We start from the raw sequence: 16,888 nt of genomic DNA, 5'->3' as shown, positions 1-16,888 counted from the left end.
CGGACGGGAATCGAAACCGGGACCCGTGCTCGGGAAGCGAGACCAAGAGCAGCGGACCTTGTTAGACATAGTGAAGGTAATTTGTTAATTTGTTGAATTTGTCGTGGTGGGCCTGTTTTTGGATTGTCATGGTTCCTACAAGTTCTTATATGTGGTAACTGCAATAATGTATTTTACATTAGAAGGGTGTCACATCTTGAGAATTGTTCAGAAACAATGTTTAAGTTTTTCTTGTAATATTCCAATTAAAGAGGCTAGTATCAAATATAAGATATTGGAAGGAAATTCTCCAAGGTCTTTAATTTTGGAAGAGGAATAAAAACCATTCTTATTGAAACACCTTTATTTTAAAATATTTAGAACACAACAAATGTTAACAATAATAAAATAAATTAGGGTTGGTTGGTTGTATCACAGAGAGTCAACCCGAAAAATGTTCTGGAGCTGCCACAGTGCAGTGCAAAAAGTGTCGCGGTGTTTAGGCGGAGACCCTCTTGAGCTCCTCGCCGTACTTCTGCCTGTAGGTGCCGGTGGGGTCGTACTTGCTCTCCAGCGGCGTCCACAGGTCGGGCTTCTCCTTGATGAGGAATCTGATCACCTTCTCGGCGCCGGCCTTCTGCTTCTCGTTGCACTTGGAGCACTCGTTGGTCAGTGCATCAGGAATGGCGGCTGTTAACAGACACGGAATACAATCATAAAAATAACGACCATCAAAATACCTCCAAATTATACGCATCGCGAGATCCATATCCTGTGCAAACATCCGCTTTTTGTAAGAAGAGAGTAAGCCTGTTCACGTTCATAATGATTCTCCCACCTTGCTTTCTGAGGATGTAGCAACACATTAATACTAACTGTCGACGTTAAGGTCTTTCTCATAGGTAATCTACAGCAAATCTACGGTGCAGCACAGGTAGCCGTAAAGTTAGAACTCTTAAACTACTGAAAGCGGTGTACACTAATGATACCTCTCCTATCTGTCTAATCAAGATATATTTTAGCAAGTTGTAATGAAGTAACGTATGCATCGAGGTTAGCTTTTTGCTTCGACAAAATGTGTAATGTAAACAATGAAATCTAATCGCTGCCTATCAGCAATGTAAGAGAAGTTGACACATCATTTAATTTAGTGCAAGAGGTGATACGAAACGTAAGAGATTGTATGGAATAAATTCTTAAAATTAGTAAAACAAATTGATAGGGACGAAAGTTATTTGGAGGAGTTGCAGAAAGATAAACGCCGTGCGGAAACTGTCATACGTTTTGAGTAGAAGAACTACACTCACCCTTCAGCTCCTTTCCGTCTGGGGTACAGGAGGCGTCGCTGTCAGAGAGGAGGCACTCGTGGTACTTCTTCAGTAGGCGGTCGTTCTGCAGGATGTCGTCCAGGTCGATATTGTCGTACTTGGTGGTGTACGCGGCGGCAGCTGCCAACAGGCAAGAGAGCAACAAAGCGAGAGTGCACTTCTGCATCGTGGCTGTAGGTACGTTTGCCGACAGTGGCTGTCCAGTGATGTGCCGACCACATCAACAGCGGCGTTATATATACCTGTGCGTGACGTCACAGCGACAGGCTGCGCAGACACTGGGCAGCTGCGGCACATCGGCTAGTCCACGCACGTGATCGTTTCTCGGAGCTGCTACGAGCTGCTACCGGTTTAGCGGGCAGCCGCTTGATTCTCAGGAACGCTGTCACCGTCACGACTTACTGGGAAGTCCTTCACCTCCTCTGTAGGACAATAATGCACGACTAGGTTTCCAGTTTTGATTTTTGCGCTGACAAAAGTGTATCACAACAGGCCAGACGGGGAAAAATGTTGTGTGCTGAATTCAGGGGATTAGTAATAGTGGTGATATTTTATTGAGTGGCGCAATACTGCAGAACTGCACTAACAAGTCAAGAAGAAATTAAGGACGTTATATGTGGCGTAACGTATCTGACAGTAGTTAATATTTACAATACTTTATGTAAAATCAGTTTTCAGATGAAATAGAAACTAGTATCAAGTAATAATTACACTGAAGAGAACTGCTCGCTAAAACAATTATTAAATTCTATTTTCTGTTGCAGAAACAAAATTTATCGATATAAACTCCGTTGTTTCCCGCATATTTTTATTCCCTGCTTTCTACTGTGAGTAGGACCCCTTTGTGGCAGAACTAACAGCCCATACTTATTCATCGACGCTGTCATTCTCCAATAAATTGTTGGATATTAGAAATGGAATCGGATCATCATTACTCATCTATGGAGTAGCACTGCCACGTCGGCACTCGGTCCTGCCATTTGTAATTATTCTTTAAAGCAGACGTTGTATTTTGTGGACCAGCATTGTCAAAAACCGTGGTTGTTCTCATAAACTGCATTACTACTACATTCATAGCAGTCTGTAGGAATGCACTTGTAAAATGGTGTCATAAGACAAAAGGAATGTGTAGTGATAATCTGAGTGAAAGTGTGATGGATGACTACAGATCTGTAAATATAAAACTAGTACTGTTTCATGAGGCTTGCTTTACAAACTCATGGTATATTAAATTCGATAATTCCTTTTCACTTACCATGTACTTTCAAAGTAAACTGGAAATGTCATATCCGATGCAAACACTTGTAACGGCATTAATCATGAGGAGTATTCACCAATTCATGCTAATAAATATAAAGATGTAGCAGACGTTTACTATGTTAATAGATCCGTAATGACACGAAGAATGAAAACATAGCTACAATAACGAATAAACGAACCCCGGATATCGGAATACTGAATGTTTAATGGAAATGAAGCTGACCTATGAAAGAGAATCCGTGTGAATGCCGCAATACTGCATTGTGCTCCCTGCCGTCGTTGGATAAGCAGCTGCAGCAGCAAGTCGTATAACCCTAGCTTACTTATTTGTTACATAGTTTAATTAATTTCTTTGCGTGTTTTTGGGTACTTGCATTGTTTAATTCATATATTTCGGGCGTATTATAGTATTTGAGGGTTGTAGCATCGGACCTTAGTACCTGAATAGTGTAAATTCGCGTAGTCGTCTGTCTTCTGTATTTGTTTTGAACAGCCAGTGTCGGTTGGTCACAGCCATTATGCTCCCTGCCGCCGTTGGATAAGCAGCTGCAGCAGCAAGTCGTATAACCCCAGCTTACTTATTTGTTAGATAGTTTAATTAATTTCTTTGCGTGTTTTTGGGTACTTGCATTGTTTAATTCATATATTTCGGGCGTATTATAGTATTTGACAGTTGTAGCATCGCGCTTTAGTGTTTACTTCGTAGATTCTTATTCAAATTGCGTGTGAGTTTCGTATAGGAGGTGCAATTTCGAGTTTTAGTTACTGTAATCGTAAATTCAGCAGATTGTAGCGCAGTCGTAGGCATTTGTACAGGTTAGTTGATACATTCTTTGCGTGTTTCGCTTGCGTTATCTAGGCACGGACTCGTGTTTCAGTAACTGTTGTTCAACATCGATTAGAATGGACAGGGACTGCGATTGCTGTGTTCGGATGAGGGCTGACTTGGCATCCCTTCGCTCACAGCTGCAATCGGCGCTGACTTCGGTCGCGTAGCTTGAGGCTGTTGTCAATGGGCACCACTGTGGGGAGCCGGACTTGGGTATCACGGGGATGTCAACCTCGTCCCGTCTGTCCCCAGATCGGCCTGCCGCTGTGGTTGCCCCGGTTGCTGCCCGCAGTGGGGCTGAGCCCTCGCCTGTGGTTGATTGGGAGGTCGTTCCAAGGCGTGGCAGGCAGCGAAATGCGTCCCCGGTGGCTGATCAGAAAGCCTCCCCGGTGCGTCTGACAAACCGGTTTCAGGCACTGTCTCTGGCTGAGCCAGATGCAGCTGCCTGCCCTGTTTCAGATGATCATTCTCAGCCTTCAAGGTCCGGGCAATCGCAGAGGGTGGGCTTACTGTTAGTTGGGAGCTCCAATGTTAGGCGCGTAATGGGGCCCCTTAGGGATACGGCGGCTAAGGAGGGGAAGAAATCCAGTGTGCACTCCGTGTGCATTCCGGGAGGAGTCATTCCTGATGTGGAAAGGGTCCTTCCGGATGCCATGAAGAGCACAGGGTGCAGCCAGCTGCAGGTGGTGGCACATGTCGGCACTAATGACGTGTGTCGCTTTGGATCTGAGGAAAGTCTCTCTGGATTCCAGCGGCTATCAGATTTGGTGAAGGCTGCCGGTCTTGCTTACGAGATGAAGGCAGAGCTCACCATCTGCAGCATCGTTGACGGAACCGACTGCGGGCCTTTGGTGCAGAGCCGGGTGGAGGGTCTGAATCAGAGGCTCAGACGGTTTTGCGACCGTGTTGGCTGCAGATTCCTTGACTTGCGCCATTGGGTGGTGGGGTTTCGGGTTCCGCTGAATAGGTCAGGAGTTCACTACACTCAGCTGGCGGGTACACGGGTAGCGGAGGCTGTGTGGCGTGGACTGGGCGGTTGTTTTAGGTTAGAAGGCCTCGGGAAACTACGGGGTGGGCTGCAATGTCAAAGGGTGCATGGCAATTACAGGACGTGCTTGGATCAAGGAACAGTCGGAATTATAGTTGTAAATTGTTGTAGTTGCGCTGGAAAAGTCCCTGAGCTTCAAGGGCTAATAGAATGCACAGAAGCTGATATCGTTATAGGTACAGAAAGCTGGATAAAGCCTGAAATAAGTTCTGCAGAAATTTTTACGAAGTGTCAGACGGTGTTCAGGAAAGATAGATTAGGCAGAATTGGTGGTGGAGTGTTTGTGGCTGTCAGTAGTGGTTTATCTTGTAGTGAGGTCGAAGTAGATACTCCGTGCGAATTGGTATGGTTGGAGGTTACACTTAACTGCCGAATTAAGTTAATAATTGGCTCCTTCTACCGACCCCCAGACTCCGATGATACAGTTGCGGAACAGTTCAGAGAAAGTTTGAGTCTCGTAACAAATAAATACCCCACATACGGTTATAGTTGGTGGGGACTTCAACCTACCCTCGGTATGTTGGCAAAAATACTTGTTCAAAACCGGTGGTAGGCAGAAAATGTCTTCCGAGATTGTCCTAATTGCTTTCTCCGAAAATTATTTCGAGCAGTTAGTCCACGAACCCACGCGAATTGTAAATGGTTGCGAAAACACATTTGACCTCTTAACCACAAACAATCCAGAGCTGATAGAGAGCATCATGACTGATACAGGGATTAGTGATCACAAGGTCGTTGTAGCTAGGCTCAATACCATTTCTTCCAAATCCATCAGAAACAAACGCAAAATAATTTTATTTAAAAAAGTGGATAAAGTGTCACTAGAAGCCTTCCTAAAAGACAATTTCCATTCCTTCCGAACTGACTATGCGAATGTAGACGAGATGTGGCTCAAATTCAAAGATATAGTAGCAACAGCAATTGAGATATTCATACCTCATAAATTGGTAAGAGATGGAACGGATCCCCCGTGGTACTCAAAAAAGGTCCGAACGCTGTTGCAGAGGCAACGGAAAAAGCATGCGAAGTTCAGAAGAACGCGAAATCCCGAAGATGGGCTAAAACTTGCAGACGCGCGAAATTTGGCACGTACTTCGATGCGAGATGCCTTTAATAGGTTCCACAACGAAACATTGTCTCGAAATTTGGTAGAAAATCCGAAGAAATTCTGGTCGTATGTAAAGTACACAAGCGGCAAGACGCAGTCCATACCTTCGCTGCGCAGTGCCGATGGTACTGTTATCGACGACTGTTCCACTAAAGCGGAGTTATTGAACGCAGTTTTCCGAAATTCCTTCACCAGGGAAGACGAATGGAATATTCCAGAATTTGAAACACGAACATCTGCTAGCATGAGTTTCTTAGAAGTAGGTACCTTAGGGGTTGCGAAGCAACTCAAATCGCTTGACACGGGCAAGTCTTCAGGTCCAGATTGTATACCGATTAGGTTCCTTTCAGATTACGCTGATACTATAGCTCCCTACTTAGCACTCACATACAACCGCTCGCTCACCGATAGATCTGTACCTACAGATTGGAAAATGGCGCAGGTCGCACCAGTGTTCAAGTAGGGTAGTAGGAGTAATCCATTTAACTACAGACCTATATCATTGACGTCGGTCTGCAGTACGGTTTTGGAGCATATACTGTATTTAAACATTATGAATCACCTCGAAGAGAACGATCTATTGACACGTAATCAGCATGGCTTCAGAAAACATTGCTCTTGTGCAACGCAGCTAGCACTTTATTCTCACGAAGTAATGGCCGCTATCGACAGGGGATCTCAAGTTGATTCCGTATTTCTAGATTTCCGGAAAGCTTTTGACACCGTTCCTCACAAGCGACTTCTAGTCAAGCTGCGGAGCTATGTGGTATCGTCTCAGTTGTGCGACTGGATTCGTGATTTCCTGTCAGGAACGTCGCAGTTCGTAGTAATAGACGGCAAATCATCGAGTAAAACTGAAGTGATATCAGGTGTTCCCCAGGGAAGCGTCCTGGGACCTCTGCTGTTCCTGATCTATATAAATGACCTGGGTGACAATCTGAGCAGTTCTCTTAGACTGTTCGCAGATGATGCTGTAATTTACCGTCTAGTAAGGTCATCCGAAGACCAGTATCAGTTGCAAAGCGATTTAGAAAAGATTGCTGTATGGTGTGTCAGGTGGCAGTTGACGCTAAATAACGAAAAGTGTGAGATGATCCACATGAGTTCCGAAAGAAATCCGTTGGAATTCGATTACTCGATAAATAGTATTCTCAAGGCTGTCAATTCAACTAAGTACCTGGGTGTTAAAATTACGAACAACTTCAGTTGGAAGGACCGCATAGATAATATTGTCGGGAAGGCGAGCCAAAGGTTGCGTTTCATTGGAAGGACACTTAGAAGATGCAACAAGTCCACTAAAGAGACAGCTTACACTACACTCGTTCGTCCTCTGTTAGAATATTGCTGCGCGGTGTGGCATCCTTACCAGGTGGGATTGACGGAGGACATCGAAAGGGTGCAAAAAAGGGCAGCTCGTTTTGTATTATCACGTTATAGGGGAGAGAGTGTGGCAGATATGATACACGAGTTGGGATGGAAGTCATTACAGCATAGACGTTTTTCGTCGCGGCGAGACCTTTTTACGAAATTTCAGTCACCAACTTTCTCTTCCGAATGCGAAAATATTTTGTTGAGCCCAACCTACATAGGTAGGAATGATCATCAAAATAAAATAACAGAAATCAGAGCTCGAACAGAAAGGTTTAGGTGTTCGTTTTTCCCGCTCGCTGTTCGGGAGTGGAATAGTAGAGAGATAGTATGATTGTGGTTCCATGTACCCTCTGCCAAGCACTTAAATGTGAATTGCAGAGTAGTCATGTAGATGTAGATGAATGTCTTATTGTGTCTCTGCAGGAATAGTAATAAGTCCGCAACAAAAGCAGCTACCGAACGACTAAGTAATAAGCACAGTGCTATTTCTCACTTACAATACATTAACAATACACGACTTCTATAGCCGTTAATTGAATATATTAACTAATTCTCGGAATCTGCTTGTTCCTTCCTCAGGTGTTAGTGAGGATGTTGCATATGGAGCACTGGTGGTCTGCTGACAGCACAGAAAAAGTGACAAACTGCTCCCACACAAAGTCCTCCTGTATCTTGCTGGAAATAAAGTGAAATTTGTCTTCGGCTCACGGATGTATTGGCAACTGAACAGGCTAACTCCTGGAGTAAACCAACATATTCCGCGTCTAGTATATGATGGAGCAACCTCCACACTTTGTCCTAGAATGTAAATACCCCTAAAGTAGGAATCGTGATGTAAGAGTACCACATTAAAAAAATTGTTTAATTTCATTTTCACCAATCATCCGTATGAAATATACATGTCCGCTGCTGGCAGCCACAAGTGGACAGCTCAGGTAGAGAGGGATCAACAAAATTTTACTGAACACAATTACCAGATATACAGGGTGTAAATTTTAAGTCGACGAACCAGAATAATTCGAAAAATAAACTTCACACGAAAAAATGTGTAGTATCCAAAGTTGATTATTTTTGAAGGGGACATCTGATGGTGCAAAAATTAGCCCGCCACCCCAGCCACCAAATATTTCGGTCAAACTTTGTAAAACTCTAATTCGTCTCTCTCAAACGCCATCCTATGGGGAGAGAAGGAGAGTTTTAGTTTCAGGGAATCAAAATTGACGATGTAAATAAGTACTTTTTATCCATCCGTAAAATGAGAACATAGATTTTCTTTAATTGCAGCGCCAACAACCAAGAATCAAAACAAATGCTTAAGACAAAATGTAAGTTTCTCACTTCGAGTTTAAACTAAAGTCAAAATATGAGCTTCAGTCAAGAAGAATAAATACTGATCGGTTCTTACGGGGTAATTTGCTGAAGAAGTACTGAGCGCTAACAGTAATGAATACTGAAGTCCGTCTCCGACAAAGAGAGAAACTTACAGCCTGACACTACCCTGTCAGCTAGAGCAAATATGCAATTATAGCAAGTCTTTACGGCCAAATCACTGAGTTCCAGTTTAGAAGGAGGCGTGCTTTCCGGAAGTCAATGGCCCAATCCGTGGCGCGGCGTTGTGGAGATTTTCAAGCTTCTGACATTCCACGCCCCGACTCGTAGACAATTATCCTTTCGTTGATTATTCAATCTTTTTCTCATGGTAACCTTCCCCTTGGCAGTCCTCTCCCGGAAATCCGAATGGGGGACTATTCTGGAATCTTTTGTCAATGAAGAGATCATCATGACACTTATTCATCTACAGGCCACATGTCCTGTGGATGCCACCATCGTCGTAGTTCTTACACGAGATGTATGTTGGCAGCAGTAGAATTGTTCAGCAGAAAGCTTCAAAGGCCGGTTCTTTGAATTACCTCAATAATTTTAATGAAAAAGAATGTGCCTTCCCTCCAGAGATTTCCATCTGAGCCGGCCAGAGTGGCCGAGCGGTTCGAGGCGCTTTAGTCTGGAACCGCGTGTCCGCTGCGATCGCAGGTTCGAATCCTGCCTCGGACATGGATGTCTGTGACGTTCTTAGGTTAGATAGGTTTAAGTAGTTCTAAGTGCTAGGGGACTGATGACCTCAGAAGTTAAGTCCCATAGAGCTAAGAGCCATTTCCATTTGAGATCCGGAAGCTCCCCCGTAACACCTCCGTATTGTTGCAACTTACCGGTAACAAATACAGCATACGGTCTCTGAATTGCTTCGATGTCTTCCTTTAATCCAACGAGGTGCGGATCTCAAACACTTGAGAACTACTTAAGAATAGGTCTCACTACAGTTCTACAAGTGGTTTCCTTTACAGACGATCTACACATTCTTAAAACTCTCCCAATAAACGGATGACGCCTTCTCCAACACAATTCTCACATTCTCTTTCCATTTCATATCGCTTTGTAACGTTGCACCGAGATACGTTAACGATGTGATTGTGTCAGGGAGGAGTTTGCTAGTGCTGTATCCGAAAATTAGCAGTACCTCTTCGTTACTCATTCGCATTAATATACATTTTTCCACATTTAGAGGTAGGTGACACTCATCACTGCAAATTTTGTCTTCGTCATCTTGTAACCCCTTACAGTCATTCAACTTCGACACCTTCCCGTTCACCGCTGCATCGTCAGCACACAAGAGCCGATTGATATCGACTCTGCACCACAGATTATTTACGTACCTACAAAATAATAACGGTCCTGTCACACTTCCCTGGGGCACTCCTGACGATACCCGTGCCTTTGGTAAATACTCGATGCCAAGGACAACATACTAGGCACTTAACAAGTCTTCGTGCCATCTGGGAACGTAACCAAAAATGCTCGTGTTTTCGTTAACAGTCTGCTGTGGTCACGATCTCAAATGTTTCTCGGGAATCTAACAGTACGGAATCTCTTTTTTTCTTTTTTTCCCCTCATCCATGGAACTCAGTGTAACTTATGGGAAAGTAGCAGGCTGAATTTCACACTAGTGATGCTTTCTAAAACAGTCTTGATTCGTCGACGTAAGCCTTTCGGTCATTAGAAAAATTATTATCCTCGAACTTACAGTATGGTGTAGAATTAGGCAGCAAACCGATGTTAAGAAACTTAGCCCGAAACTTTGCGAGTAGTTTTACTTACCCTTCTCCTACACAGAAGTACCCGACGCTTATCTCCAGTGACATTGAAATCCATGCTGAACGAGAGGTTGGCGCAAATATGTGCTAAGTAAGGGGCCAATGCCCTATAGTACTGTTTGTAAAACCGAATTGGAACTACATCCGGACCTGGTAAATAATCTGACTTCAACTCTTACAGTTGTTTCTCTACGCGAGGAACGCTTATTACTATGTATTCCAAAGGGGACGCTTTTCTATGGTCAGGCGACGATATATGAGATTATTACTTTCTACTCCTCAGCTTCTTTGAAATCACGTAATATGAATCTCAATGAGATTAAGGTTAAATTGCTTATTATGGTCAGTTATAGACCTGAACTACTACCGAGCTGTGCCTGCTGCGCTGGGGAGAGCTATGTGTGCCGCTATGCTCACACCAAGTTGCGTGCTGCTAGTGGGAACAGAACGTGATGCGACAATATAGGTAAGCTTGTGAAATACATGTCGTCTTGCATCACGCAAGAATTTCCGAACAATTTTACACTGTTCTCTCTATGTGTGTCAAGATAGTCACGTTGGGATGACGTAAAGTCGATAATTTTGTACGTCGGCAAATAACATTCGCCATATGACAACCCTGTTAAGTGGTTGCCTAAAACAAAATTAAGCTCGTTTCATGATTGCAGATTTATATCGAATTACAGCCAGATATGTCCTGTAACGTCTGAATAGCGTTTCTACCTCGAAGACTAATAAAGTAACGAAGTATTGGTAAAAAGCTCCCGGTTCAGCTATATAGCTAGCCACAGTAGAACCTGAGTTAAGCATTGTACCGTGTGTATTATTTCTGTGGGCAGAGCATTGTTGCCACATACACATCAAAACGAAAGAGCAGAAATTTGTGACTATGTGACTGTCAGCGGGATACGGCTGCCCATGAGACGTGTCACGTTTTCTTTAAGAAACTAAAAGCATGGAGATATCTGTTGCCACCAGGTTGCGACAGGAATCTGTATGAACTGCAAACAATTGTGGTTGTTTCAGGAGACAGTCGTTCAAGTCATTGTCGCGCTGAGCTATATAGTTTTAGCGATAGGTGACTAATAATATATGTTGGTGGGGAAGAATGGGAAGCAGTCAGTATGACAGTTGTTCGTATTAAGAGGCGGTAACGTATGTGTGTGGAGTGTTAGTTTGTTTTGCGTGAAGGTACTGGTAAGGTTAGCTGATGTTGTGTTTGTGGGTTTGTGGGCTGTATTGGTTCTGTATGTGGTGTTGCCAATTTGAAGTTATGAGAACGCTATTAAATCCTCAAATTTAATTACTTGAACAGAAGATAACGAGCTTACCATCCTAATCAACAAGGGCTGAGTAATTATATTTTGTTCTCCTAGTAACGAGACATTGATTTTTTCCTTTTTCCTCAAATATGAACGACCCTGTAACGTAATGAAATTAATTAGTAAAAACTAACAGTAATATCAGTATATAAAAAGATGATATTTCGAACATAACGAAACATATATATCAGGAGAAATTTAATAGCAAATAAAGTCTGAATATTGTAACGTAAAGATTACAGGATCAGCTTTAACAGTTGAATGTGGGGTTTCAGAATGCGTTGAACTGGATGCCAACAATGCGCAAATTCAGCTGAGCAGTACAGGCCATGTATCATTTTCCATACTGCATTTAATTAATTAGCACGATATCTACATATCGTCACTGGTATCAGTTTTGTATTTTCAGTATTGGTCTCACTTTTTGGCTTCAGGTATTGGTATAGCTTTTAGGCTTTCTGTATCGATATAGAGCTTTACAGTTTATCTCCATGGGTCTAATGATATTTTCGATAGTATGTTTTCTTAATTTCCGCGATTTTTATCCATCTATATTCTTATAGCATTTTGGATTTCGGTATTTGTAGCGGGGTAATTTCCAAGAAGCCTTGAAAACTGAACGCGCCGACTCCGAACGATATACACTGAAGCGACAAAGAAAATGGTGTAGGCAGGCGTATGCAAATAAAGAGATATGTAAACAGGCAGAATATGGCGCTACGTGTCTGTGTGTGTGTGTGTATGTGTGCGTTATTTTCCAGATCTCGTCCTAAACCACTGTATCCATTTCAACTAAGTTTGTTTCACATATGCCCTACTGCCAGGCAGCAATTTCTGTTGGGATAAGAACCACCTACCTCTAATAGATCAGCAGATAGTACGCAATAAACAGTGAAATGCATGAAGAACCACCTCATTTTGCCCGACGTTTGAATTTATTACTTCTTTGCTACTTACTCCATTCGCAACATATTTCGCACACACTGTTCACACAGGCCGCCGAATGTATCTACATAAATAGATCATTGTACAACAATTAGCTCAACAGAAAATGCTCTGTAAACGCTGGGATGTCTGAAAAAAATGCTACATCTACATCTACATTTATACTCCGCAAGCCACACAAAAAAAAAAAAAAAACGGTGCGTGGCGGACTGCACACTACATGCCACTGTCATTATCTCTCTTTCCTGTTCCAGTCTCGTATGGTTCGCGGGAAGAACGACTTTTTGAAAGCCTCCGTGCGCGCTCTAATTTTACATTCGTGGTCTCCTGGGGAGGTATAAGTAGGGGGAAGCAATATATTCGATACCTCATCCAGAAACGCACCCTCTCGAAACCTGGAGAGCAAGCTACACCGCGATGCCGAGCGCCTCTCTTGCAGAGTATGCCACTTGAGTTTGTTAAACATCTCCGTGACGCTATCACGGTTACCAAATAACCCTGTGACGAAACGCGCCGCTCTTTTTTGGATCTTCACTATCTCCTCCGTCAACCCGATGTGGTACGGATCCCACACTGATGAGCAATACTCAAGTATAGGTCGAACGAGTGTTTTGTAAGCCACCTTCTTTGTTGATGGATTACATTTTCTAAGGACTCTCCCAATGAATCTCAACCTGGTACCCGCCTTACCAACAATTAATTTTATATGATCATTCCACTTCAAATCGTTCCGTACGCATACTCCCAGATATTTTACAGAAGTAACTGCTACCAGTGTTTGTTCCGCTATCATATAATCATACAATAAAGGATCCTTCTTTCTATGTATTCGCAATACATTACATTTTTCTATGTTAAGGGTCAGTTGCCACTCCCTGCACCAAGTGCCTATCCCCTGCAGATCTTCCTGCATTTCACTACAATTTTCTAATGCTGCAACTTCTCTGTATACTACAGCATCATCCGCGAAAAGCCGCATGGAACTTACGACGCTATCTACTAGGTCATTTATATATATTGTGAAAAGCAATGGTCCCATAACACTCCCCTGTGGCACACCAGAGGTAACTTTAACGTCTGTAGACGTCTCTCCATTGATAACAACATGCTGTGTTCTGTTTGCTAAAAGCTCTTTAATCCAGCCACTCAGTTGGTCTGATATTCCGTAGGCTCTTTCTTTGTTTATCAGGCGACAGTGCGGGACTGAATCGAACACCTTCCGGAAGTCAAGAAAAATAGCATGTACCTGGGAGACTTATCTAATATTTTCTGAGTCTCATGAACAAATAAAGCGGGTTGGGTCTCACACGATCGCTGTTTCCGGAATCCATGTTGATTCCTACAGAGTAGATTCTGGGTTTCCAAAAACGACATAATACTCGAGCAAAAAACATGTTCTAAAATTCTACAACAGATGGACGTCAGAGATATAGGTCTTTAGTTTTGCGCATCTGCTCGACGACCCTTCTTGAAGACTGGGACTACCTGCGCTCTTTTCCAATCATTTAGAACCTTCCGTTCCTCTAGAGACTTGCGGTACAAGGCTGTTAGAAGGGAGGCAAGTTCTTTCGCGTACTCTGTGTAGCATCGAATTGGTATCCCGTCAGATCCAGTGGACTTTCCTCTGTTGAGTGATTCCAGTTGCTTTTCTATTCCTTGGACACTTATTTCGATGTCAGCCATTTTTTCGTTTGTGCGAGGATTTAGAGAAGGAATTACAGTGCGGTCTTCCTCTGTGAAACAGCTTTGGAAAAAGAAGTTTAGTATTTCAGCTTTACGCGTGTCATCCTCTGTTTCAATGCCATCATCATCCCGGAGTGTCTGGATATGCTGTTCCGAGCCACTTACTGATTTAACGTAAGACCAAAACTTCATAGGATTTTCTGTCAAGTCGGTACATAGAATTTTACTTTCGAATTCACTGAACGCTTCACGCATAGCCATCCTTACGCTAAGTTTGACATCATTTAGCTTCTGTTTGTCTGAGAGGTTTTGGGTGCATTTAAACTTGGAGTGAAGCTCTCTTTGCTTTCGCAGTAGTTTCCTAACTTTGTTGTTGTACAACGGTGGGTTTTTCCCGTCCCTCACAGTTTGACTCGGCACGTAAAACGCATTTTATGATTGCCTTGAACTTTTTCCATAAACACTCAACATTGTCAGTGTCGGAAAAGAAATTTTCGTTTTGATCTGCTAGTTAGTCTGAAATCTGCCTTCTATTACTCTTGATAAACAGATAAATCTTCCTCCCTTTTTTTATATTCCTATTAACTTCCATATTCAGGGATGCTGACACGGCCTTATTATCACTGATTCCCTGTTCTGCACATACAGAGTCGAAAAGTTCGGGTCTGTTTGTTATCAGTAGGTCCAAGATGTTATATCCACGAGTCGGTTCTCGGTTTAATTGCTCGAGGTAATTTTCGGATGTGCACTCAGTATAATGTCACTCGATGCTCTGTCCCTACCACCCCTCCTAAACATCTGAGTGTCCCAGTCTATATCTGGTAAATTGAAATCTCCACCTAAGACTATAACATGCTGAGAAAATTTATGTGAAATGTGTTCCAAATTTTCTCTCAGCTGTTCTGCCACTAATGCTCCTGAGTCGGGAGGTCGGTAAAAGGAGCCAATTATTAACCTAGTTCGGTTGTTGAGTGTAACCTCCACCCATAATAATTCACAGGAACTATCCACTTCTACTTCACTACAGGATAAACTACTACTAACAGCGACGAACACTCCACCACCGGTTGCATGCAATCTATCCTTTCTAAACACCGTCTGTACCTTTGTAAAAATTTAGGCAGAATTTATCTCTGGCTTCAGCCAGCTTTCTGTACCTATAACGATTTCAGCTTCGGTGCTTTCTATCAGCGCTTGAAGTTCCGGTACTTTACCAACGCAGCTTCGACAGTTTACAATTACAATACCGATTGCTGCTTGGTACCCGCATGTCCTGACTTTGCCCCGCACCCGTTGAGGCTGTTGCCCTTTCTGTACTTGTCCGAGGCCATCTAACCTAAAAAAACCGCCCAGCCCACGCCACACAACCCCTACTAAACGTGTAGCCGCTTGTTGCGTGTAGTGGACTCCTGACCTATCCAGCCGAACCCGAAACCCCACCACCCTATGGCGCAAGTCGAGGAATCTGCAGCCCACATGGTCGCAGAATCGTCTCAGCCTCTGATTCAGACCCTCCACTCGGCTCTTTCCAAAGGTCCGCAGTCAGTCCTGTCGACGATGCTGCAGATGGTGAGCTCTACTTTCATCCCACTAGCGATAGTGGCAGTTTTCACCAAATCAGATAGGCGCCGGAAGCCAAAGTGGATTTCCTCCGATCCATAGCGACACACATCATTGGTGTCGACATGAGCTACCACCTGCAGATGGGTGCACCCTGTACCCTTCATGGCATCCGGAAGGACCGTTTCCACATCTGGAATGACTCCCCCCGGTATGCACACGGAGTGCACATTGGTTTTCTTTCCCTCTCTTGCAGCCATATCCCTAAGGGGCCCCATTACGCGCCTGACGTTGGAGCTCCCAACTACCAGTAAGGCCACCCTCAGCGACCGCCCTGACCTTGCAGACTGAGGGGCAACCTATGGAATAGGACAAGCCGCCATGTCAGGCCGAAGTTCAGTATCATCCTGAGACAGAGCCTGAAACCCGTTCCGTTCAGCCCTCCGGAATGTCTTTCGCCCCCTGCCACACCTTGAGACGACCTCCCACTGTACCACAGGTGAGGGATCAGCCTCAATGCGCGCAGTATCCCGGGCAGCCACAGTCTTAGTCCGATTGGGGGATGCGTGGGACGAGCTGGCCGTCCCCGACAAACCCCCATCCGGACCCCCACAGTGATGCCCATTGGCAACAGCCTCAAGCTGTGTGACCGCAGCAAACACAGCTGAAGCTGGGAGCGAAGGGATGCCAACTCAGCCTGCATCCGAACACAGCAGTTGCAGTCCCTATCCATGCTAAAAACAGTTGTGCAAAGAACGTCTGAGCTAATCTACAGAGAGCGCAAACAAATCAACACAAAATTTAAGCGGTTATTAAAATACAAGATTGCCTAGTAAATGCAGTAATGCTGCTACTTGCGCTCTGCTGACACTGCTCGGCGGCAGAAGGAGACTACGCGATTTTACACTATTCAGGTCCTAAAACGCGATGCTACAACTCTCAAATACTATAATACGCCCGAGATTTATGAATTAAACAATGCAAGTACCAAAAACACGCACAGAAATTAAGAATTAAAATAAGTAACAAATAAGTGAGCTAGGAGTATACGACTTGCTGCTGCAGCTGCTTATCCAACGGCGGCAGGGAGCACACTGACTGTGACCAACCGACACTGGCCGTTCAAAACTAAAACAGAAGCTACATCGTGCTTGAAGTCTTAACATATTTATTCTTTACTAATGCACTCCTAAAGTCGAGTCAAATTGAGATAAACCCTGACGGATGGCAGGCTTTTGACAGCTTTCAAATGCGAAGCGCAAACGGTTGTAGTCGAAAACGATGGCTGTCTGTAGAGCTTTAAAGA

At 43.8% G+C, this 16,888-nt stretch overlaps 1 protein-coding gene across 2 annotated transcripts in view; it reads right to left on the bottom strand.

The window, feature by feature from the left end:
- Positions 1-325: 325 nt before the first annotated feature.
- The window catches only part of LOC126273028 (allergen Tha p 1-like), a 405,450-nt gene continuing 388,887 nt past the window's right edge, over positions 326-16,888 (bottom strand). Inside the window, exons 1-2 of one of the 2 annotated variants that reach the window (XM_049976420.1) lie at positions 1,287-1,517; positions 326-669 (exon numbers count right to left, since the gene is read on the bottom strand). In XM_049976420.1, the coding sequence (XP_049832377.1) occupies positions 479-669; positions 1,287-1,473 (378 nt within the window). In that variant the 5' untranslated portion in view covers positions 1,474-1,517 and the 3' untranslated portion in view covers positions 326-478. Of the gene's footprint in view, positions 670-1,286; positions 1,518-16,888 lie in introns of those variants that run through there. The other variant, XM_049976416.1, reaches the window with a different exon arrangement.

Source organism: Schistocerca gregaria, chromosome 5, assembly GCF_023897955.1.
Source record: "Schistocerca gregaria isolate iqSchGreg1 chromosome 5, iqSchGreg1.2, whole genome shotgun sequence".
In the NCBI taxonomy this organism is placed as follows: Eukaryota; Metazoa; Arthropoda; class Insecta; order Orthoptera; family Acrididae; genus Schistocerca; species Schistocerca gregaria.
The sequence above is the reverse complement of the archived record's forward strand: the minus strand, read 5'-3'. Positions and strand labels throughout refer to the sequence as shown.